General features: G+C 44.7%; 1 protein-coding gene across 4 annotated transcripts; it reads right to left on the bottom strand.

Moving 5' to 3' along the window:
• Nucleotides 1-363: 363 nt before the first annotated feature.
• LIMD2 (LIM domain containing 2) lies at nt 364-18605 on the bottom strand. 4 transcript variants are annotated; one of them, XM_053361844.1, is made up of 5 exons: nt 18581-18605; nt 7127-7264; nt 4774-4818; nt 2753-2892; nt 364-1748 (listed from the first exon to the last, which is right to left on the bottom strand). In XM_053361844.1, the coding sequence occupies exons 2-5, from the start codon at nt 7166-7168 to the stop codon at nt 1589-1591; spliced, it is 387 nt and encodes a 128-aa protein (XP_053217819.1). In that variant the 5' UTR covers nt 7169-7264; nt 18581-18605; the 3' UTR covers nt 364-1588. The 4 variants fall into 4 exon arrangements, with proteins under 4 accessions (XP_053217819.1, XP_053217818.1, XP_053217816.1 ...); XM_053361843.1 differs by lacking the exon at nt 18581-18605 and adding an exon at nt 18061-18160; XM_053361841.1 differs by lacking the exon at nt 18581-18605 and adding an exon at nt 17926-18150.
• Nucleotides 18606-25732: the final 7127 nt, after the last annotated feature.

Here is a 25732-nt window from a genome sequence, read left to right as displayed (position 1 = left end):
GATGCCTTATAGACTAACTGGATTGTGGTGGGAGCTCTTGTGAGCATCTACCTTTCTGTCTGCTGTGGAATGCAGACACAGTTAAGTTACTTCATCTACCTTATATCTTCCTCTCTCTGCTCCAGCAGCCGCTGCAAAATTTGTCAATGCTGGGTCAACTCCATATTGCAGTCTGTGTTGCATCATAGCTTTCCTTACATCAGGAAACAACTGAGTTGTTTTTAATATATATAAAACAAAATGGCTGCTTTGTTTTCCTGTGCATAATTCATGCCAGTATTTGACTAGGGAAACTTGCATGTAATGGGATAAGTTGTAAATTTCACCACCTCAAACTCTTTCACAGAACAACATGAAGCAAGAAAGGTTCAGAAAACTTATATTACAAAAATAAGACAGCAGACAGCGCAACTCTGGACACAACACCACGAGTTTGTGCTTCAGCTTAACCACGTACCACTGAAAAAGGCAAATATAAAAGATAGACATTGAATGCTTCCCCAGGATTTAAGGCTAAATGTTTGGGCAGAACCGAGCTGATGAAAATGAAGGTGCAAGGTTTGGAATCCCCTCCAATTCCTGTTTCGTGTTCAAAACTGGATTGGTATGCACATTTCAGTCATTGTTGCATTATCTCCACACTCGCCCTCCGTTTCTCCAGGATTGCTTCTCCCTCCCTTTCGTCACAATAGAAAACTGGTTGCTCTGGAAAGCAGCATGTTCTCTATCCATGCTTTCTTAGCATGCATATATTTCCTCACAGGACTATCTATGAGTGTGATCTCTGCAGCAGAAGCACACAGTCTCCCAGCAGGAAAAGTACAGGCTAATCTGGGATTGTTTTAAATAAAGGGAGAGGTAGAAATGAATTTTGGCCAAATTAATAGTCAGCATTTACTGTGTGCCCTGCCCCATCATAAAATTTCCTTTAAAAGCGGGATTCGTGTTTATCCAGACAACCAGATATTTTAATAGAGCCATTCTCCTTTGCCACTCCATAACTGGATGGGAATGGGATTGAATTGTAAACATAAGGTGTAGTAGGCATTAACTAAAGCCTGTTGGAAAGGTTTCTCTGGCCCAAGGTTCTATGACAAAGGAAATTGTAACCTGGCAATTTCCCCAATCTAGGCTGTTTCATGGGATCTGTAATTGAGTTTGCAAGATGTGTGACAAGTGAGGGGAGAGTTTGCATTCCACATGGTAGTGCACAGGAGAAGGTGTGGTAAACATGGATCTCTCCTGCTCAGGAGCTTATATCACAGATGCAATCGCATTAAAGAAGTCTGGAAATACAAGCCCCAATATCTGTTGCTTCATTCATGCAACCCCTGTCCCCCACCAGCATGCTGGTGTGCCTGCTCTTACATGATTTGTTCAAGATCCTCCACTCTCACCCCTCCATGGGCACAGTGTCTGGGGTTCCCAGATACACAGGTAGCATTGCTCCCACAACACTGGAACCATCCTCTTGTTTCTGCCTGGCTTTCCCTGCTCCCAGCAACCCTTGCAAGCTCCACTGCTTTCCATCAGCTCAGTTCATCCCCATACCAGGGCTCTCAAAGTGGGGAAATTGGGGCCTGCTTCGTCATGCTGTATCGGTCCCGTTCTCCACCTCTTTCTGCAACCAGAGTTGCTTGTGTTGCTTGCGCCCAAAGCCCTCGTCATAGTTGCCTTTGCTCTTGAATAGCTGCTGGAAGTGTGGCTTGCAGTAGAATTCCCCGTGTAGAGCTGCATAACTACCCAAACTGGAAGGAAGGGAAAGCACATGTTAAAGCCCACCTAGGAAAAAGACTGGAGAAACACAACAGAAGAGAACATAAGAGAATGAGGTATGAAGGCTAGTTTGTCCCTGCCACTGCCCCTTCTTTGTTAAAAGGCTGAGCTTACACCAGCGTTTTTGTTTTACATGGAAATCTCATCAGAATGAGAGCTCCCCATAACTCTTAAGCTTACCATCTCTTAAAAATGTGGGCAAAATGAATTGGTCCAAGAAAGTCACATTTGCAAGAAAAGGTAACCTTAGAAGAATTTATAGAAATTGATTGCATTGTGGCAAGGTTTTCATAATTTAAAAAGATTCCTTCCAACTAATCTCAAAGTGATGACTTCTGTTCTCCTAATTGTAAGACATAAAGGGTGTCTAGTTGCATAAACCTGGCATTTAGTCTACAATCCTATATCTACATACCTGAGAGTAAACCCTACTGGACTGAATGGTACTTTTCAACAGACAGGTATGTTTAATCCCTTAATTTGCCCTCATCACCTTGGCAGAGCAGGAAAGGGAGGAGTAGTGCCCTCTCATCCTACTCTTTAAATCTGTGTCAATATTCACAACTGCATAAAGTTGAAACAAAAAAGTGTGGTCTTATGTACGTGCCTTTCAGACCAAACCTCTCACCCTCTTCTGATCAAGATTCAAACTTCAGAGCAGTTGTCACTGCCGAAAGAAAAACTGTCCTCTACCTTAATCCCACATTGTGGACAGACTGCTGTGAACCTCAGTACAGCATCTGGAGAACATGAAATTTCATAAAGGAAGTAAATGGGTTTCTTATTCAACCAACATTTCTGGTTCGTCTTGTGCTTGTCCCAAGTTCCTCACTGGTTTCCTGGGGTGCAAGTAGGCCTACCATAAAGATAAGATTGGTGGGGAGAGTGTGACATGAACCCAACCACCTAGCCTCCCATCTCCAAATCCTCTTCACCTTCCCCAATTGCAAAGTTTTGCTTCCCCTGCCCTTCTCACCTGAGCTTGGTGTGGCAGTGCTTGCAACAGAAACAGCTGTTGTGGAAGACAAATTTATCGGCCACGAGGCGCTCCATGGGATAGACAGTTTTCTGGCAGGCACTGCATGTCTCCTTCACCTGGGCCTTCAAGCTGAAAGACTGAGTGACAGCAGCAAAAGCACAATGTAATCTCACAGTATATCCAAATATATAAGGAGAGTTAAAACAACTACGCATTTAAAAACATCTAGAAACAACAACTGCTAAAATCAGTTTTAAATCCAATACAAATACCACCCAAGATAACAAACTCCACTTAGAAGGCTTGTTGAGAGAGGAAAGTCTTCAATCCTAACTTAAATGACAATAGAGATGATCCTCGAGTGATATATAATGGGATGGAGTTCTGCCAAACTGAAGGCTTGTTTCCAAAGTAATGTGAAGCGGACCTCCTAAGAAGATGTATCCTTTTATGTATCCTGGTTCCATGCTGTAAAGGGTTCTGTATACCAGTACTTGCACCATCAATTCAGCCCAGTAGCTAAGAGGCAGCTGGTGTAATTCTTTCAGCACTGGTGTAATATGGTTAATTTCTGCCCCATCCGGCAGCTGAGTCATCACATTTTGCACTAGCTTCTGAGTCAGCCTCAAGGACAGCCCCAATGTGGAGGGGACCAGCACAAAGACATTGGTGGTCAGGCTATCCCAGCCCAGGAATGGCTGCAGCATCTCTCACTAACCAAAGCTGGTAACCTCTCCTAGTCAATGAGATCACCAAAGGCTCTAGCAACTTAGATGGATCCAGAGCATCCCCAGACTACAAATCTGCTCCTTCAGAGGAATATGGCCCCATCCAAAGCAGGCATTTGACCAATTATCAGCAGATAAAAAATAATGACAAGGAGAAAACGTCACAAAAACATAACATATGAATGCACACTAAAAAGCAAGTTCAGCTGGTTCTTTCCACCTTGTTAAGTGTTTATCTATTGCTGCCACATTGCAGCTCAAACTGCATTAGAAGCTGCCTTATGCAGGGTGAGGCCATTGGTCCACCACATCAAGGCAGCAGCTCTCTAAGGTGTCAGGCAGGAGTCCCACGCAGCCCTGCCTGGAGATAGTGGGGATTGAACCTGGCGCCTTCTGCATGCCTAGAGCAACAGCCCTTCCCTCTCCGTGTTAGAACTGAAGTTCTGTGTTTCTATTGAGGGGGAGGAGCTTCAAACCCAAAGTAGTCTGTGCCAGCGGAAGCTTCCTCCTGGGATCAACTTGGGAAAGAGGGAGGAGCTTTAATTGGGAGTGCAGCATGCAAGGGAATGGTTAGACCTCTCCTCCCACCCCTATATGGCATGGTTTTGATGCCAATCTCCACCAGTGGTAGCTGTATGTCAAATGCATTTATGCATTTCACATATCATCTCTAGTTTGTCCCTGAGGGGGTGCAATTACAATCTGAGCAAGGACCGGAGGGGAAAGGCAAAGGCAGCCTCTTTCTCCATGCACCCCTCCCTCCCTCGAGCTGCGAGCTGCGTTACATTCTCAGCAGACTACATAATGTGTAATTTGAGCCTGGAGCTGAATTATTTTGCTTTTGGTACTGTGCATCCTTTGAAGATCCATAAACAAAGTTACCCCAACAACAGGATGCAGGAAAATGAGCTACAGCGATGGAGCCGTTTGCCTTTAAAAAGAACTATGAGGTGATGGGAAAACTTTAAAGATCCAACTGAGTCAGCAGCTGAGATAAGAACTATAAAGCAATTTATATACTAATAGGTGCCTTAGAAGCCTCTAAAAAGGATAATCAATAACAGGGTTTTTTGCTTCTTTAAAGAAAGATCAAAAAGAATTGCACATTCAGTTAATAAGTTCCAAGGATGCTGAGGCCAGTAAAATTGTCATTTTCTACAGCGATGGTACAAGGCTGCTTCTGAAGCAAAGAGGAGTTGCAGGGGTTGTAGTGCTGTTATTTATTTGACTGTCACCACACCTTCTGGGGAAACATTCATGCCCAAAGGTAAAAACTGGGGTGGCAATTACCTTGGATCTCTGCACGGTGGATGCCCCTGAGTTGCTCTTTGCCTCCTAAAGAAAGAGGAGAGGGAAAATGCAATTGATAATTATACAGAGTAGAGAGCATCATGTTATGATCTGCATTAAGAAACAATGGGGAATAGAAAGAGATAGCAGAACCCATAGAATCACAATTGTAAGCTTTGATACTGCCACTTTTTAAGCAGTTTTAGAATTTCATATTTATGTCCCATTTCACACTTTCTTCCTAGACCATTATGTAATGCACTGTTTGGGAGACAACTACCATAAGCAAGTTCTCAATAACCCCCTTAAAGGGAGATTATTTCTTAGAGTTGGAATGTAACTATGCGAGTCCTGTTTAACTCACATTGATTTTCCAAAGAATACTAGAATACTAGAATTTAAGAACAGATAATTGCTTCCACAAACTACAATCCACAGGATTCATTGGAAGGATAAGTGAACATAAATTTTGAAAACAACAGTGTCTTCTGGCACCTTAAAGGCTGACAGCGCAATATTCTACATGTCTACCCAGAAGTAAGTCCCACTGAGTTTGAATTCAATGGGCTGACTCCCCAGTAAAAGATACAGGATTTCAGCCTGATGAATTTATCACGACATCAACTTTTGTGTAAAAACAACCACAGATCTTGGATAGTATCACTAACTGGCAAAGGAAGAAAAGTGGAGTGGGGAGGACTCCAGGGAACAGAAATGCAATTTATTGTAAGTCCAGTGCATTTCAGAAAACTCCTTTTTCAAGGGCACTGCAAGTATATGAACAGAATGAATAGGATAGTTTTAAGACGTTAATAGCCATACTAAGGTAGTTTTCTGTTTCTAGGATGAATTTTGTTATCATTATTTGTATCTTTTTAAAATTGTTTAGAAATAGAATAAATACAAGAAAATATATCAAATTCACATTAAGTAAAACTTATCTTTTTTGTAATGTTTGCTGCAATATTTTAACATCAATAAAAATGTCAAACATGCCGAATGAAAAACAGACTCCTTAGAAAGAGAGGAACCCCACAAAAATATTGATGTAACAAAAATCAGTTATCCTGATTAGTAAAACATAAAAAACATACTAAAATATGGTGAACAGACATGAGAAAATGAACTAATAATTTTTAACGATTCTCACATCCAAGGTTTACTAGTCCTATTGCAAGAAGCATCCAAAATGGGAACATTACATCATCTTGAGCCATGTGTCTATGCAGTCAAGTGCTACAAATAAAGGAGAATTCTAAAATGGAAAACTTTCACCAGGTGCAATGCTTAAGGTTAATCAACTGGAATGAAAGGAGGAAATGACCATAAAATGTAAAAAGAACAGTCTGGGGCTTAAATGAATTCAAAATATGCATAATGACCATTCACAACAGCAGTTATCCTAGTACTGCTAACATGCCCAAATGGCTAAAAACTGCAATTTGACACTTCTGCGCATGCGCAAAGCACGATTTAGCGCTTCTGCGCAGAAACCCGGAAGTAACCTGTTCTGGTACTTCCGGGTTCGGCACGGTGTGTAACCCGAAATCACATAACTTGAAGTGTCGGTAACCCGAGGTACCACTGTAGTGAGTTCCTGTCCCAAGCAAGTGTTCATTAAGCAAGCAAGCAAGCAATGCATAGCTTGTGCTATCGTCAATTAACGCTGCTGCTGCAAATGGTCACTGTGATTGTTTTGCATACGTTTAAGTTTTAATTAAATTGTCCCAGACACATAGCCCTTGCGTGGGAGTCTACAACTGCTATCTGTGAGAAACTTTCCATTTGTTCTGATGAAGTGAGAAACAGGATGCAAAGCAAGCAATCTCATTATCGTAACTTGAAGTGTTTGGAGAAATTGTTATGCAACAGTGGCTACTGCTTATATTTGTATATGTTCACTTTGCATGTTGCTTTGTTTTGTCAATTTGTAAATCACTTTTATACCTTTTTAGGGTTCCTCTGATTTTGTTTTTACTTACATCCTTGGGGCCCTTCTCCTTTGTTTTGGTTAAATATTATTTCCAATAGAAGATTACTTTCCATGCATCTGATGAAGTTAAGATTCTAGTCTGTGAATGCTTATGCCATAATAATTTGCTAGACTTTAAAGTGCCATCTTTTGGGTGCTTTTGCTGCAACAGACTAGCATGTCAGTTTATATTTAAATAACTAAAGGTGCAGTCTCTTACACACTTACCTGGGAGTAAATCTCATAGAACTCAGGGGTACCTACTTCGAAGCAGACATGCATAGGATTGGACTGTGAGGCACATGTCATCTCCCCTCAACCCACCCCCCCCAGGAAGTAGCAGCAACCTCTTCAATCTGAAATCTTGATTACAATACATACATTAGCAGAGGCTGTACTGGCTGGTCCCTTGGCTTGGAACATAACTCTATGTTTCCCCCACACAGGTCTGCAGCTTCACTCCCTTGAGTTGGCCAATTCTATCCTGCTGGTATGGCTTAAGTTGGCGCCTCACGATACCTAGGAGGGGGGAAAAACAGCTAATGCAGCCTCTTTGCATTGGAACAATACTTCTGATCCTGAGCTGCAAAACCCAGGAATCTGGTTCACCCTGACATTCCTATGAAAGCTCTGCAGTTCGCAAACTGCCATTAATTTATTTTCCAAGCTTTAATGCATTTTGTATGAAATAGAGCAATAGAATACATAAAGCAGAGTCATCAGTATCTGTGCAAACATATGAGCATTCAAATACATACCTATCAATATGTAAGTAATCTAATTTTAGTTCATTCATTAATAAATTACTCCTACAAAAACATATAAAACAGTAACCATCAAAACATGAGCAGTAAAATTTCCTAAACTGAATTATCATGCTTATTAATGAGCAAAGTTGGATGGTATCCTGTACTTCATTATTCAAAAACAGCATTTCCCAAAATCCCATTTCTACGCCTTCGACCACATAAACAGAACAGAGCTCCTCTCTGTCTCCTCATTTTGTTAAGCCTCTTGCCTTTCCAGTAAAACTGTTGCTGAAGCATCCTACCTAGTTTCACTTTGCCTGCATCTTACTTGCCACTTGACTCTCTACTATTGACTGGTCCATCACAGGTACACGTAAGGAGGTATACTGTCATACCTGATGACACTCCAGTCTTCACAAGCAGATTATCAAGGCCTCCTCTCTTTGCCACCTGGGTCCTCACAATATAGCACTGTTCTGCAAGACTTTCAGGCTGCTTGAGAAATCTGATTCATTTCCGCTCCCTTCTGTGGTTGGCTTGTTGTTTCCTGCTCTCTCTGCTGAGCCGCATGGCTCAAATGTCACACAATCAGTCATGACAAGATCAAAGGTCTCAGGGTTAGACACCACATGGGCAAAAGAGAGGCCAAACCAAAGTCCCCTGCATTTCGCCAATCAAGTAAGGTCCAGAGCAAAAGACCAGTGACTACTGCCACCACAATTAAAGCTTTCTTAAGCATTAACGACTGACCACCAGGTACAATCATACCTCTACTTACGTATCCCTCTGGATACGGAATCTTCGGGTTGCAGCCATAGTATACACTTCTGGGTTTCACCATGCGCACATGTGCAGAAGCGCTCTGCGTGCCTTGCACATGCACAGAAGCACTCAATCGCGCCGCATGCATGCACAGAAGTGCTCAAATGCACTGCACGTGTGCGCAGAAGCGCGCGTCTATTTACGTAATTTTCAGGGTGCGAACGGACCCCCAGAACAAATTAAGTTGGTATCCGGTGGGTCCACTGTACTATAATTTAGAAAGGATAGAGGCAGTACTAAGACTGTGTCAGAGGACCAATCCATATTCAAAATGAAGATGCAAACTTTCAAGCTACACCAACCCTCTCTGTTAAGAACTTCCATTTTTTCTCAAACATATCCGAAACCTTCCTCTCCGCACAGCTGTTCCATTCTCACACATGTGCCGCATTAGCTTATCTTTCACACATCCTAGCATCTCCACATATGGCAGCATATCCTCTTAAATATTGTAGAGATGCAAAAAAGCAAGAAAACATTGGAAGAGGAGGTGGAGCAATTGGTGAAATGTTTCAGACAAGCATTTATTTAGATCCTATATTTAATTTGTTGAACTGTGTTAAGAAAATCATTTCTGCTGACAAGCAAGAACCAGTATTATATATTCTGACCGTCTTCGCTAAATCTTGGTAAAAGACGACTGAAAAGAACACATTTATGGCCATACATACAGAGTTTTTATTTTTATGTCGCTTTTCCACAGCTCAAACCATGCTCAAGGCAGCTTGCAACATGAAAAAAACCACTTTGCAACATAACAAAAGTAGTCATAAACAATAAATAAAACATTAAAACACACACAACCAAACTGAAGTATTTCCACATAAATCACAAGATCTAAAATATACAAAACAACAGCTACACCTCCCCCCCAAAATAACTCTCTATAAATATTCTTATTGTATAGCCCTCAAACTGTCCTCTGACTGTCCCTGCAATACACAAATGCTTCTCTTCCACACGATTAAATACCCCTGGCATTTCTGGGATTTCCTCTTATTGCATAGTCAGAATAACCTACTGGGGGGGGGAGAGTGGGGATTTCAAGGGTATCAGCAGGGAGCATGCAGAGATGCTGGTAAAGAAGCCCAAGGGCAGCAATGGTCGCTCTAGGAGTGACTGACCAGGAGAAAGAGGCAGTCCACCCGGGCAGAGGAGGTGGTGGAGGCAGGTAGGCGAACCGAGCCTGAGTAAGTTCCGGGCGAGCGCCTTCTCAGGTTCTGTCTGCCTGCACCTTTGCCATCTGCAAGCAATTTGAGCTGGCAATACATTGCAGCTCCCCAGCACAGCGCAGGTAGGCAGTCAGATGGGTGTGAGGTGTGCTGTGCTGTCAGCAGCTGGGGAGCCAGCTGCGATGTATTGCCAGCTCAAAAAGTCTTGAAACCTGTATCACAATCTGATCGCCACACTGGTTTCAGACAATTTATCAAAATATCGCCCAGCTATAGACATGGCATACAATCTATTGTATTCTTACAGCTTCAACAAGATAATTCCCTATTTGGTTTCCTATATGATATATACAGTATCAACAAAAAAAATCTACTGAAGACGTACTTAAGGCCTGCAAGAATTTGGAAAAATCATTGCTACACAATGGAAACAAAGATATTATTGCTGAAGATCTGTGCTGAAGAACTTATAGCAATAGCTCAAAGACTTCTTCTACAAGATATATTTCTTTTCATATTACAACAAAAACTCCTGGGTAATGTGTCTAATGTTTCTGTTGTTCTAAGGATCCTTTTCACACTTCCAGTGTCGGTGGCAAGTGTTGTACAGTGGTACCTCAGTTTACGTACTTAATCCGTTCCTGAAGTCCGTTCTTAAACCGAATCTGTTCTTAAACCGAGGCGCACTTTCCCTAATGAGGCCTCCTGCCGCCGGTGCCCTTCCACCATTCGGTTTCCGTTTGTAGACCGAGGTAAAGTTCAAAAACCGGAACACTACCGGAACGGAATCATTCGTAAACAGGACTGTTCTTAAACCGAGGTACCACTGTACACTGTTTCTCAAAGCTCAAACTTATATCAGTTGAACATGCCCAGGCATCAGCACTTGACCTGAAGGAACTGATGACAAAATCTTCAAAGGAAAAGTCATGCAAAGTGAGATTCTGATGTGTCTGAAACTGAAACTTTAAAGAGACTTAACTTTTAATGTCACAATTCACAAGGCTATTCACATTGATTTGTGTGCTAAAACATTTTCTTTTGTATTTGAGAAAGATAATCAAAGGTTGCTGTTATTACTAATTCTTGCAATTTAAAATAAACGTAGCAGTTTCAAGTTTTGTGCTTTTCATTTTTTTCTACAATACATCTGTTTTTGAAAACTGAAGTTAGCATTTTTTGGGGGGGGTGCAAGTAGTATGCCTTGCCTGGGGCGCAAAATAACCTGGCGCAACCACTGCTCATAGCCCATTAACTGTTAGCTTAAAAGCAAGAACGAGTCCCCCCTCCGGTTCATGCAAGGGTGATAGCAATCAAAGGCAACCACATGCTGTTCAACATTCTTAATTCTTATGAAACAAAAGACATACCTGCTATTCAGGTGAAGTTTTCCTTAACTCATTTTCTGTTGCACTTCACTTTCATAGCGCCTGCTTATCCTTTTTAACACAAGGGGTTTATTACAAGTAGATAAACGCTTCTGAACGTTCACTGTTCCTTTCCAGGCTATATATTTCTTATATAAATATTATTTAACCAGTAATATGCACTAAAGTTCAAATCCTGCATGACAGTAACAGTTCTGGGTATAAAGGAGTATATGGGGCAAAGGGATACACCTGGTTTACCTCTCTACAGCCTGCTCCCTAACAGTACGAGAAGAGTCTACCTGAAAAAGGTGCCTAGGTCAGAGGTTCTGCAGAGAGTTACCGTAGTTTTCGCTCTATAAGACACATTTTTCCCCCTCCCAAAATTAAGCCATGTTCAAATATATAAAAGGATGTCATATAGAGGAGGGAGAAAGGTTGTTTTCTGCTGCTCCAGAGAAGCGGACACGGAGCAATGGATCCAAACTACAAGAAAGAAGATTCCACCTAAACATTAGGAAGAACTTCCTGACAGTAAGAGCTGTTCGACAGTGGAATTTGCTGCCAAGGAGTGTGGTGGAGTCTCCTCCTTTGGAGGTCTTTAAGCAGAGGCTTGACAACCATATGACAGGAGTGCTCTGGTGGTGTTTCCTGCTTGGCAGGGGGTTGGACTCGATGGCCCTTGTGGTCTCTTCCAACTCTATGATTCTATTCTATTCTAAGGGGAAATGTGTGTGCATCTTATGGAGCGAATGCAGGCTCCATGGCTTCAATGAAAGCAACGTGAAGCCTCTGGAGCACAGCGGGAGCGCTCCTGCTGCACTCCGGAGGCTTCGCATTGCTTTCGCTGAAGCCAGGAGAGCAAGAGGGATCGGTGCGCACTGATCCCTCTTGCTCTCCTGGCTTCGCTTCGCTGGAGAGGCGCTGCGCAGCTTTCCCTCTCTGCACAGTGCCCTTCAGGGAAGCGGGAGGAAAAATGGAAGGGGCTCCGTTTGTCCTGCCGCTTCGCTGAAGGGGCCCTGCGCAGAGAGGGAGAGGTTTTTTTCTTCTTGTTCTCCCCCTCTAAAACTAGGTGCGTCTTATGGTCGGGTGCGTCCTATAGAGCGAAAAATACGGTAGGTAGCAGTTAGAGGGTTGCACCTCACTCTTCACTCCTTTTGGCTCCTTTTGTTCTTCAAAACAAACGCTCCGCTTTATACATGATTGGTGCAGATCTTAAGAACTAATTGCAAATGAGGTTTGGGTTTAAAGCAGGGGGGGGGACCTGCGATCTTCCAGATGTTGTTGGACTCTCCCTACCCCTGAATATTAGCCATGTTGGCTGGGTCTAGGAAAACAGGAACCTGCCTTATACTGAGTCAAACTATTGACCCATCTAGCTCACAATTTTCTTCTCTGACTGGTAGTGGCCCGCCAAGGTTTCGGACAAAGGTGTCTCCCAGCCATGCCTGGAGATACTGAGAACTAAACTGGGACCTTCTGTATGCAAAGCATATGCTCTTCCACTAAGACACAGCTCTTCCATTCTTGGAATTAGACTCCAACAAAACCTAGGGAACCACAAGTTAACCATCCCTAGTTTAAAGACAGTATTGCAGTTTGGGCCCTAAAGACACATAGGCATTTGGTAACCGTGTTATAAAGCAACTGGATACAAGCATATAATAGTGATTTAGATAAGATGCACTCAAGTTTCTTGAGAAGTATCCTGTGGCTCCAAGTTCAATCAAGTAGGAGATGATGTGTGCATAACTAAGTATACATACAAAGGAATACTGGGTGTGGGCTAGCAATATATTTATCGTAATATTAAAATCAGATTAAGGAACATTGAAAAGCAATACATTGAGTCAGCTGTAAATAAATTTTGCTCCCCCAAGTTTTATGGTTTAAATGCAACAGATAACAGGGTCACTTATATTTAAAAATTAATAATTCCAGTCCAATGCAGGGCCTTTATGTTAGCCCGACTGATCGTTTTCACCTCAGCTTTTGTCATGGGCAGGTATTTAAACATCCCCAGAAACGATAGACATTGCAGATGTTTTTGAATGTGCCGGACATAGTAAAACATGTTATTTTCTACTATCCATTGTACAACCAGCTACACAAACATGTACTATCCCCGTTTTTTGGGTAGTCTAACATCACAGTACCGTGAAAATATCAGATTCTATCTGTCTGATATTAACCCGGAAGTAATTGCAAGGGTGGCTAAGTTTTTATCAAAAAATAGTATCTCTCAGAGTGGTGAACTATGTAACAGGAGATACTCCAATGAAAATCCTCATTATTACATATTTTTATATGGCTGCTTATTTGTATATATTTTAACATTTTACATATGGATGTTTTATGATGGCCTATATTTGTAATGCCTAATAAAGGTTTGGTGAAGAAAGTAAGTTATAAAACAACAAAGAGTCCTGTGGAAGCTTAAAGACTTGACATATTTATTATGGCATTATCAGTGTTAGAAACTGAGATATGAAAGCTAGGAGCTAAATGGCACCTTAAACCTAGGTTATGGGTGCAACAACGGAATGTCTAGGAGCACTTTTTTTATAACAAGAACACAAAGCTGAAAATGAATGAATTGCAGCTAAAATATTATGTTCATTTTTCACATGGAATATTATGTTCATTTTTCACATGGTCTAGTCCTTCCTCTGCCCACGCGCCTAATATTCTTCAGAAAGTAGCCGGAAGTGGGGAGGCAGAAAAAGATCCTCCTTTCCTTCCACTCCGCAGTTTTAATCTGAAATCTTAGGTGCAGTAGTGTACCCAGAGCTCAGAAACTGCTTGTGCTAATAAAATTCCCTGTCGCAAAATGTGCCTAGAACAATGGGAATTTTGAACACCGGGCATTTTCTTTTGTGAACTACAGTCCATTTCATCAAATGCATGACATGTTATTCGGAGTGTGTGTCTGTGAATGGGTGGAGGGAGATGTTTTCAGTGAGAAGGAAATGTAGAAAATTACAGAGGCTGATAACTGCATTCTTATCAGTGCCATTAACAAAAAAAACCTGCTGTGTTGATAACACAGATACCCTGCCATTGGTAAGCCAATTAACCCACACAGAATCCTAGAATCGTAGACTTGTAAGGTACCCCAAGGGTCATCTAGTCCAGCCCCAGTACTGTATAATAAAAATCTGTTGCATCAGTTTAGTCCATGTGAAAGCATTTAACCTCTTGATGAACTATAATTCAGCAGCTTCCCTTTGATGTTCCATTATGGCCACCTGGAGGTCCACTGCAGTGCCCTGTCAAGTTGAAATGTTTCCTCCCTGACTCAACTTAAGAAAGTGAACTGTAATTGCTTCAGGTCCAAATGGCACCTAGAAGCCCAAAGGAAAAGTTGCTCTCGGAAAGACAAGCCACTTAATAAGTCTCAAAGTGTAGCCATTTGTAAGTAAGACACAACTATTGTGCCTGAGAGCTACTGGGAAAGCCACAGAGTTTGATTAAGTGACACAGCTAGACTGCGATTTGCTCAATAATTAGTATACTAACTCACCAACTACTGAGCTACAGTAGCAAGACCCAAACACATTCAACTAAATGGATTTCGTTCCAAGCAAGGTGTACAAAATGAATAGTTTGAGGGCAAGGGAAGATGGGACTATTTGCCACAGAAAGAGAACAGAAGAAAGCATTTCATTATGTACTTAAAAGGAAACAAGATGTTGCTACACATCCTCCTTTCTGGCAGAGGAAAGGGTGTGCAGGAGAGAGAAGAAATCATGCATGCAAAGAGGATCAGAAACCAAGAAGGCTCTTCTTAAGAACTGCCCTGCTATCGGTAAACTAGTTTAGCATTTTGCTCCCAAAGTAGCCAGCCAGTTGCCTATGGAATCCCACAAACAGGACATGAAGGTGATGGAGATACCTGCTGTTTGTCCCCAGCATCTAGTATGCTGAGATGTACTATGCTCTATGAGGGATGAGGCACATGTGACCTTCAAGATGCTCTTTGACTTCAGTTCCCAGGCAATGTGGTCCAGAATGAGTGGAAGTGTAGTTCAACAAACAACTGTAGAGCCACGAGTTTCCCATTCCTGCAGAAGGCTATCACGACTAATAATTCCATCCATTCTGCAAACAGGGTGATGGGGCTATTGATAGACGAAACCTCCTTCACCACAGCTTTATCAAAACAGTTTCACAAGCCAGCATGGTGACAAGAAAGCCACCGATAGATTCAGCAAACGTTGCAGAGAAATGCTGGTCAATTTCCAAAACTCTTTAAGTAGCCATTCTCGGCGTCTGCAATGCAAGTGTTCCACATTGCACATTATCTAGACAAAGATGATAGTTTCGTTAAGTATGGGCAGAGTTCCCTCTGACCATAGTCATTGCTCACAGTCTGCCTATATTTTTGGAGAGCTTTTTAAGAGATCTGTGTCTTTTAGAACATACCGTCATACCTCCGTTCCACTTCCAAAACACTGGGAAACCAAGGCGCGGCTTCCAATTGGCTGCAGGAAGCTCCTGCAGCCAACTGCAAGCCGCATAAGCTGCGTCGGACGTTCAGGTTCCAAAGAACGTTTGCAAACCGGAACATTCACTTATGGGTTTGCGGCGTTCGGGAGCCAAAACGTTCGACTTGCAAGGCGTTTGGGATCCAAGGTATGACTGTGTAAGGATAGCTCCCTGTTGGTGCATAAAGGTAAAGGGACCCCTGACCATTAGGTCCAGTTGTGGCCGACTCTGGGGTTGCTGCGCTCATCTCGCTTTATTGGCCGAGGGAGCCGGCGTACAGCTTCCGGGTCATGTGGCCAGCATGACTAAGCCACTTCTGGCGAACCAGAGCAGCGCACGGAAACGCCATTTACCTTCCCGCCAGAGCGGTACCTATTTATCTACTTGCACTTTAACGTGCTTTTGAACTGCTAGGTTGGCAGGAGCAGGGACCGAGCAACGGGAGCTCACCCCGTCACGGGGATTCGAACCGCCGACCTTCTGATCGGCAAGTCCTAGGCTCTGGTTTAACCAACAGCGCCACCCGCATAGCAGCACTCAAAAGAAAGAGTTGGATACCAAGATACCTGCAGCCCAACCCTTCGACATCAAAATAGTATTACTGACAGGCGCCTGTCTAACCTTGTGTTAAAACCTCCAAGGAAGAAGATCTTGCCTTGTCTATGCAGTTTCTTACACTACATTTTTTTCCTATTACTGAACCAAGATCAAAGCCACTTCTTCTTGCCTATAGATAGACTGGAAACTAAAATATTTGGAAACTGTTAGCATATTGTTTTTGTCAGTTTTTCTATATATTCTACTCTTTCAGCCTCTCCGCATCATATCTGCCCTTTAAAATCAAATTGTGTTAACAGCTTTTTCTGACCTGCAATATCCAGAACTGAACACTCCAAATAAGGTCTTGCCAGGACTCATTTCTCAGCTCTGGTTTACCATGTTGATAGAAGCTTGAGAACATGTCCAAGTGTATTTGCAAATTGCATTCCACTTTCCAGCTGCCCACAACATTCATAAAATCTAAGACAGGCTTCCTCAACCTCGGCCCTCCAGATGTTTTTGGCCTACAACTCCCATGATCCCTAGCTAGCAGGACCAGTGGTCAGGGATGATGGGAATTGTAGTCTCAAAACATCTGGAGGGCCAAGGTTGAGGAAACCTGATCTAAGTTAATTGTGAAATGAGGATACCATCCCTGAGTTACTCCCCCTCCAATCAGTTTGTTTTCAATCTCTGTTTTGCGGAAGCAAAAAAGCAACTCTTAGAGGAGTTTGTGCACTAAAATTCATCCAATTTGGTGCTAGTGGTCTTCACCACCCAGGTTCCATCATGCACTTGCAAATAAGTTGCAGCTTTGCATATTTGTGCCTTTAAAAATGGGTGTGAGACAGTCCTAATTAATTCAACTTTTGAACCAGCTTCCACCGCTGGCGTATGTGACGATAAAGAACCACACTCCTCTTTGCATATACAAATGTGTTCTTCCTCCTCGTCTCAGGCTAGCTACAGCTGCACACACAAGGCTGGCCTGGCCTGGGAACTAGGAGGGAGCGGTTCCAAGTCAAAAGAAGTGACCACCTATCTGAAGCAAGCCAGACCCCCTCCTCACTCAAAATTCACTAGACAGAGGCTTGAGGAGCTACTTCCCCAAGCAATGTGGAAAACAGAAACAGAAGGAGCATCGCTGATGCTGCGTCTGCAGCGAGCATCAAAGACCAAAGGTCAAAGGCTAAACCCACCCAAAGGAGACCAGTGGTTTCTCTCTGAATCATTTGCCCTGCTCCCTTTTCCTTCGATGCCTCCATCCTGGGCAGTTCCCCAGGACAAGGGGTGTGCAAAGCCCCGGGATCCTAGGTGCAGCTCCCAGCACCTTCCTGTGGCACTCAGCGCACAGAGAGGCGCAGCAGGGATGCCCCCCAAAACACCATCTCTTTGTGTTCAGGCACAGAGGAGTCACCTCCCCATCTTTTGCAAGGGAGAGGCAAAACACCCCACCCTACCTGAATACACACCCCATCTCAGGGGTGCCAACTTGGGGGGGGGACCAGGTAAGCCCCACCCCGCATCATCAATCCCATGACGTAGCGCACCCATGCTATTTGGATGGGAATTCCCCCTCAACTTTTTTTTTTTGGGGGGTGGCCCCCTCGAATATTTTATTGAGGTGGCGGAAGGTGGACCTCATTCCCTAGGAGCTGCCTCATCCTCACACCAGAAATAACAGTTATATTATGGGCAGGCGGTCCTCTCCCATGAAAAGCCCCCTCCAAACGAGGCTGGGCAGGGCCGGCCCTGCCGTGAGGCAGGAGTGAGGCGGCGGCCAACGTCCCTTCATCTCGTTGAAACCGTTGGGATTTTCCCACAGAATGGAAGAATTGCCTGGGGTGGGGAGGGGTGCTTTGTTTCCCTCCCCGCTTCCCTTTGAGGTGCCGAAATGGGGCTGGGCGCTGGCTTCGGGGAAAGAAGGACGCCCTTTGGCCGCTCCGCCCCAGGCGGCCAAAGCGCTCGGTCGGCCCGCCGACCCGGGAGGAGCGGCCTCCGCCCGCCGTGAGGGGGGAAAGACGAGGGACTCACGGACTCACCCACCCAGGGGCTCCCCAAGGAGGAGCTTCTCTCTCTCTCTCGGCCGCCGAGGAGGAGGAGGAGGAGGAAGGTAGGCGCAGCACGGCCCAAGCCGGGTACGGGTGTCCGTGTGAATGCGCGCGCGCGTGTCTTGCCTGTGGCGGCTTCCCCTCAAGAGGTCTCCGGCGCACAAAGCGCGGCGCTCCTCCTCCTCCTCCTCTCGGCGTCTCCTTTGTGCTCCGCGTGCGCGCGCAGCAGCGAAACCCCCCCCTCCTCACTTTCTCCGCCCCCGATGCCCACCCCCCTTTCATCTCCCTTCTTGCCGCCGCCTCCATCAACGCGGGGGGGGGTTGGGGGGGGTTGCTCTGTGGGGTAGGACTAGCCATGGCGAGGGGAAGCAAAGTCTCTCTCCCCCCCCCTCTATGGGGACAAAAGGTGGCCCCCAAAGGATGCCCCCGCCCCCCAACACGAAGAGAAGGTCTGTCTCCCTCCCACCCAGACTGCATCAATGGGGTGCCTGCAAGCAAACCGTTCTATTTGGGGGTTGCAATATATATATATAGGGTGACAGGCGGCGTGATTAGCAAACCGCCTCCCGCGCCGTCGAGGTGCGCGAGGCGGCGCGCGCAAATTGAAACGCCGAGCGAAAGAATAGCAAAGCCATAATGAGATTACCCTGCGTCTAGACGCGCGGATGCTCTGGCTCCTCTCTCCAGCCCACAGATGCCCCTTTGCAACCGATTTCTCTCCACCGCTGGGTGCGGAGTGTGGCCATCGCGACACCCAGCGGCGATTCCGTTGTTCCATGTGCGAATAAGCCTCCTTTCCCCCCCTGTCCTAAGCATTTACCGTACTGTATTTAGCCAACTTTCTGGGTGAGACTGAATTCTCCATGTTTGTCGAAAAGGCAGGAAATGTTGGCTTTTTGCGTATTCGCCTCACTTTTAAACTGAACTGATATGCAATGGATTTTTATTATGCTGGGGTTGGACTAGATGAACCTCGGGATCCCTTGCAACTCTGCAATGCAATAATAACAAAATTATTTTGATATTAATATTGATATTAATATTAATTAAAAATATATCCCACCCATCTGTTTGGTTTCCCTAGCCACTCTGGCTGGCTTAAAAAGGTAAAGGGACCCCTGACCATTAGGTCCAGTCGTGGCCGACTCTGGGGTTGTGGCGCTCATCTCGCTTTATTGGCCGAGGGAGCCGGCGTACAGCTTCCGGGTCATGTGGCCAGCATGACAAAGCCGCTTCTGGTGAACCAGAGCAGCGCACGGAAATGCCGTTTACCTTCCCGCTGGAGCAGTACCTATTTATCTACTTGCACTTTGATGTGCTTTCGAACTGCTAGGTTGGCAGGAGCAGGGACCGAGCAGTGGGAGCTCACCTCGTCACGGGGATTCGAACCGCCGACCTTCTGATCGGCAAGTCCTAGGCTCTGTGGTTTAACCCACAGCGCCACCCACATCCCTTCTGGCTGGCTTACAGCATATATAAAAACACAACAATACATCAAACATTAAAAAACAGAATATCCCATACAAGGCAACAAACCAACCAATAAATCAATAAAAACCAAAAAAAATGATGAGTATGATAGCAACAAACAGCTTACACTTATACCCAAATTAAAATAACCCCAACCCCAACCAAACATTTAAACAACCCCCACCCAACAAAAACAAAACAGAGGAACCAAAATTAGAACCGTTTAAAACATTGTAAAACTTTTTAGCCAGTTTCCCCAACCCAAGAGTTGTTCCATCAATGTCCCTCTGGCCTCCCAGGAGCCTCTTTTAGCTGTTCAAGGTGAGTCTGAGCCCTGCCCCCTAGGCCAGGTGGAAATGGGTCTTGCACCAGGGAGAAGAGTCTTCATTCTGGTCCTCACGGCAGCAGCTGTGGGGATCAAAAGCCCTGAAAGGGTACATATTGAGGCCACACTTTAGAACTGTCTGGATTGCTCCAAAGAGCAGCTGTGACTGTTTATCACATCCCGTTAAAAGTATACCTTTTAAAAGTCACTATTGTTGACGCGGGTGGCGCTGTGGGTAAAAGCCTCAGCGCCTAGGGCTTGCCGATCGAAAGGTCGGCGGTTCGAATCCCCGCGGCGGGGTGCGCTCCCGTTGCTCGGTCCCAGCGCCTGCCAACCTAGCAGTTCGAAAGCACCTCCGGGTGCAAGTAGATAAATAGGGACCGCTTTCTAGCGGGAAGGTAAACGGCGTTTCCGTGTGCGGCTCTGGCTCGCCAGAGCAGCGATGTCACGCTGGCCACGTGACCCGGAAGTGTCTCCGGACAGTGCTGGCCCCTGGCCTCTTAAGTGAGATGGGCGCACAACCCCAGAGTCTGTCAAGACTGGCCCATATGGGCAGGGGTACCTTTACCTTTACCTTTACCTATTGTTGTGCAGTGCAAACAGAATTTTTGCATTTTGTCACCTTCAACGATTGGAGAGCACTGGAGGAGAAATCTGCAAGACTTCCAAATATCTCTGAACTGCAAGAGAGTAATAGAGAAGGCAGGCTCATTAAATGCCATCATCATTACTGTATTTATTTAGTGACATCACTGATCCTGGCACTTTGCAGAGTACAAAAGGGCAGGTCCCTGCCCTGAGGAGCTTACAATCATTATAAGTCATGGGAGGAAAGGGGGTGTGTGTGTCAGAGTTAATAGGAAAGTATTTGTGGATGTTTCCGTTTAAATTGTGTAGCCTTAGATATTGGCTGAAGTTACAATAAGGCATGGAAACAATATCACACGGAACAAGGCTTCAGTCCAGTTGTGATGTTGTTGAGCTGTTCTACTGTGCTTTTTTTCTGGGGTGACGCAGGGGTACGCATACCCCTAAACATTTTGGGAATCTAAGTTTGGCCTCATTGAGGGGCAGTATTTCAATATGAGTAGGAAAATGAGAGTACCCTTAAACATTTTTTTAGAAAAAAAGCACTGGCTGATGGTATATAAATATAAATATCCATTAACATGCAAGTTATTTAGAGCAATTTCGCAAACAGGACACCTTGAGTTTTCTCTTGCAGGAACCCAACACCCCTTGCTTTCCTCCCCTTGGGTTAGTAACAAACAGATATAGTTACTACTGCTGCATACTTTCACTGGCATAATCAGTTGCAACTTTTAATTTATTTATGAACAGGAGCAAAGGGGAACAGTGAGTTAGCATTTAGGCTATTATTGTGTTCTAGTATATTACCATAACAGGGTGGTTTTTTAAAAAAAGATGGCCTTCTAATACTGCATGTAAATCTTTGTTTATTGAATTTATGTTATTTAAGCTTCCATCAGTATCATAAAAAGCTATGTTGAGGTTTTAGTATTGTGCTTCTTGTTGTTTAGTCGTTTAGTCGTGTCCGACTCTTCGTGACCCCATGGACCAGAGCACGCCAGGCACTCCTGTCTTCCACTGCCTCCCGCAGTTTGTTCAAACTCATGCTGGTAGCTGAGAGAACACTGTCCAACCATCTCGTCTTCTGTTGTCCCCTTCTCCTTGTGCCCTCCATCTTTCCCTTTTCCAGGGAGTCTTCTCTTCTCATGAGGTGGCCAAAGTCTTGGAGCCTCAGCTTCAGGATCTGTCCTTCCAGTGAGCACTCAGGGCTGATTTTCTTAAGAATGGATAGGTTTGATCTTCTTGCCAGTCCATGGGACTCTCAAGAGTCTCCTCCAGCACCATAATTCAAAAGCATCAATTCTTCTGCAATCAGCCTTCTTTATGGTCCAGCTCTGACTTCCATACATCACTATTAGTGTTGTGCAGATTTATTTAAATTCAGTTCAGTTAACTAATTTCCTTCCACTTTACCATGCAGTTCTGTCAGGGAGATAACCTGCATCAGAACAGGTTTATGACAGCAGGGCAATCCTATTCGCCAATGTGCTCAATTTCCTTGCAATGTTGTGGAGAGACCCTGGTGGTGCAAAGAGCCCTTTCTCCATAGTTCTGCTTGGAGAATCCATTGTGTGTGTTGTGTGCACAATCTGAGACCATCCATGAAAATATAGCCCAATGCTGTAGTACATCCTATCACCAAAGTTGCAGACTTCCTGTGTGGAAGTTTATACCCTGGTGGTGTGCTGTAATTAGGTTCTAATTTGTACTATAGCCTATTCTCTGTCATGGTGATGTAGATAGGGCAGTCATTGGAGGGCAGCAACACTTCTTAAAATTTGCTTTTCCTCAATGGTGCCAGCTCTGAGGTCAGTGCAGTGGTACCTCCAGTTGCGCACAGGATCCTTTCCAGAGCTCTGGTTGGATCCCGAGGAATTCACAACCGGAGGTGCCTATTCTGCGCATGCGCATGGCGTGGTAGAGCACTTCTGCACATGTGCGCGGGGCAAAACCCAAAAAATGCTTCTGGGTTTGCTGCGTTCACATCCTGAAGGATACGCAACCAGAGGTGTGCGTATCCAGGGGTACCACTGTATAGCATTGCACTATCAATGGGGGGCATGATTGTAGCCTGAATAAATACAGGATAGGTGTGTTCTTTCCCTTTCTAGCTGTTCCACCAGCATAGCTTCACTGGTGCAGCACAGTGGAGTATTTGACAGGCCCATATGGGGAGTTGCACCTGCACATCCTTTGTGGCAGCACTGTAACGGATACTGATGTGCTAGGAGAACAGCAGATCTCTTCCACATCCTAATGGCAGCTGGTGCACCCTAAATCTTCCATGCATGTCAGCATGGGGAGTTAGGATATTGTAGTGACTTAGTAGGGCATAACAGCAACATCATAACAGTCAAGATGTTAAGTCTGTGTAACAACTACAGTGCCAACACACTGGGCTTTGGAAAGAGGCAGATTTGTGGCTGTGGTGGGAAGGGTTGGTGAGCTTATTCAGAATCTTATCCTCCCCTGCCACTGAAAAGTTATTACAGGGATGGGAGAGATGTTGTAAGTAGCTACATCCCATAGGAGTCAATAGGAGCCCAGGTTGACTTCCCAGTATCACCACCCAGCCACACACAGACTAGACTATCAACTCAGGAGCCAATCATGGCACAGCAAGGATACATTGCTCATTTTGCAGTGTCCATCTGCTTTCATATTTTATTTTATTTTAAAGACTAATAAAAATCATTGAAAAAAAGTGAAAGTAATCAAGGGACGCGGGTGGCGCTGTGGGTAAAAGCCTCAGCGCCTAGGGCTTGCTGATCGAAAGGTCGGCGGTTCGAATCCCCACGGCGGGGTGCGCTCCCGCTGCTCGGTCCCAGCGCCTGCCAACCTAGCAGTTCGAAAGCACCCCCGGGTGCAAGTAGATAAATAGGGACCGCTTACCAGCGGGAAGGTAAACGGCGTTCCGTGTGCTGCGCTGGCTTGCCAGATGCAGCTTTGTCACGCTGGCCACGTGACCCGGAAGTGTCTCCGGACAGCGCTGGCCCCCGGCCTCTTGAGTGAGATGGGCGCACAACCCCAGAGTCTGTCAAGACTGGCCCGTACGGGCAGAGGTACCTTTACCTTTTAATCACTGGACACAAGATCAACCCATTGTTTAATACAGTGGTACCGCGGGTTAAGAACTTAATTCGTTCTGGAGGTCCGTTCTTAACCTGAAACTGTTCTTAACCTGAGGTACCACTTTAGCTAATGGGGCCTCCTGCTGCTGCCGTGCCGCCACCACACGATTTCTGTTCTCATCCTGAAGTAAAGTTTTTAACCCGAGGTACTATTTCTGGCCCCTTCATGGATCACTGCTTTGCCGTGGCGAAGGGGCTTGAATAACTCAGAGAAGCTATGAGCTATGCCATGCAGGGCCACCCAAGACGGACAGGTCATAGTGGAGAGTTTTGACCAAATGTGATCCACCTGGAGCAAGAACCGGCAAGCCATTCCAGTACCCCTGCCAAGAAAACTCCATGGACAAAGACAAAAAGGTCCGTATAGTTAAAGCTATGGTTTTCCCAGTAGTGATGTATGGAAGTGAGAGCTAGACCATAAAGAAGGCTGATCGCCAAAGAATTGATGCTTTTGAATTATGGTGCTGGAGGAGACTCTTGAGAGTCCCATGGACTACAAGAAGATCAAACCTCTCCATTCTGAAGGAAATCAGCCCTGAGTGCTCACTGGAAGGACAGATCCTGAAGCTGAGGCTCCAATACTTTGGCCACCTCATGAGATGAGAAGACTCCCTGGAAAAGACCCTGATGTTGGGAAAGATTGAAGGCACAAATAGAAGGGGATGACAGAGGACAAGATGATTGGGCAGTGTTCTCGAAGCTACCAGCATAAGTTTGACCAAACTGCGGGAGGCAGTGGAAGACAGGAGTGCCTGGCGTGCTCTAGTCCATGGGGTCACAAAGAGTCGGACACGACTAAACGACTAAACAACAACAACAACAACAACAACAACAACTCTTTCTGGGTTAGCGGAGTCTGTAACCTGAAGCATCTGTAACCTGAAGCGTCTGTAACCCGAGGTACCACTGTAATCCAAACTGTGTCCTGAGCATCTCAACTAGGTCTATGCGGGTAGTTAGAAATAAAATTAAGACACATGTCAATTTTAATAACACCATAAATACAGGAAGTAGCTGAGAAGGAAAACATCAGGAGTACCAGATGGTTTACAGCAAGCCGTTTTCGATATTAATAAGTTCCTTGGTCTGTAAATAGCAAACACTTTTGACACTTTAATAGGAACATGCTGCACTATTTAAACTGTGAAAGCGGGGGTCTGATTCATACAGCTGTCTTCCACATTTTGCTGCATGGAATAAGCCTTCCAGACAGGCAGAGGAGTATTCCATCCCGTGACAAGCCTATGAGTTCCTGAATTCAGACCTTCATGAATTCTGCCCTCAAATATTCCACCCCTTGCACTGACATCCGCTTTCCTATTCCGCACAGCCATTAGTTCCCATATGTGAAATATACTGGCATTGTTTTCAGCTCTGCTACTCCACTATTAAGCAGAGGTTGGACAGCTATCTATCATAGATGCCTTGGTTGACCTCCTGGCATTGCAGGGGGTTGGCAGAGGTGACCCTGCAGGTCCCTTCCAAGTCTATAATGCTTATTAAAGGAGAGAGCAGGCACTATACAAATCTTCTTGAGGACTTGTAAGTGTTCCACAAAAGGCTAGCCACATATACAGTTAGATATGGGGATATTGTCATGGAAACAGTTTATCTGAGCTAGTGGGGTGGGGAGAGGAGTGTTAAAAAGTGCAAATTTCAAATGTCTCTTTTCATCTTTATCTGTTCTCTCTTTTCTTTATAGGATATATTTGCTCTTTCTCAGCAGTTAGTGTTGCTGCTAGGTAATGTTAAGACTCTGAGAGGTAATGTTAAGACTCTAAGACGTTCGAATGCCCCCGCCCCGCCACTTTTAGATGATAACATTAATTTCTTCACTTACTTAATTCAAGATGTGGTCAGCCAGTGCTGCCATGCTTTGGAGACGCATATTACTGCATATTGCTTTATTTGGTATAAGTTGTTTCTTTTAAAGTTATTATGACTTTTTATATAGGATCGTATTGTTACTATTAATGTTTGATTATTATTATTATTATTATTATTATTATTATTATTATTATTAGTGTGTTGGAAGCTGCCCAGAGGCTGGGGCAACCCAGCCAGATGGGCGGGGTATAAATGAAATAATAATAATAATAATAATAATAATAATAATAATAATAATAATAAGTGGGGCCCTCACAAGCCCCAAGCTCTGTCCTGAGGGCACCAGTGTCTGCAATCCTACTTTCAAAGGCAGATCCATCACTCACTCCTTCGTTTACAAAACCAGAGGGTGAATGCTGAAGAAAAGTTAGTAGAAATGGTGCCACACCTGCTT

The sequence above is a fragment of the Podarcis raffonei genome, chromosome 13 (genome assembly GCF_027172205.1).
Source record: "Podarcis raffonei isolate rPodRaf1 chromosome 13, rPodRaf1.pri, whole genome shotgun sequence".
Lineage (NCBI taxonomy): Eukaryota > Metazoa > Chordata > Lepidosauria > Squamata > Lacertidae > Podarcis > Podarcis raffonei.
The sequence above is the reverse complement of the archived record's forward strand: the minus strand, read 5'-3'. Positions and strand labels throughout refer to the sequence as shown.

What these genes read in the sequence shown, in the direction of transcription:
- LIMD2 (XM_053361844.1), bottom strand. Translation starts at nt 7,168, where the DNA reads ATGTTCCAAGCCAAGGGACCAGCCAGTACAGCCTCTGCTAAT. An exon ending in CCAGTACAGCCTCTGCTAAT is followed by an intron (nt 4,819 to 7,126) that starts GTATGTATTGTA and finishes CTCTTTCTTTAG; the next exon opens with GAGGCAAAGAGCAACTCAGG. An exon ending in CACTGCCACACCAAGCTCAG is followed by an intron (nt 1,749 to 2,752) that starts GTGAGAAGGGCA and finishes CCTTCCTTCCAG; the next exon opens with TTTGGGTAGTTATGCAGCTC.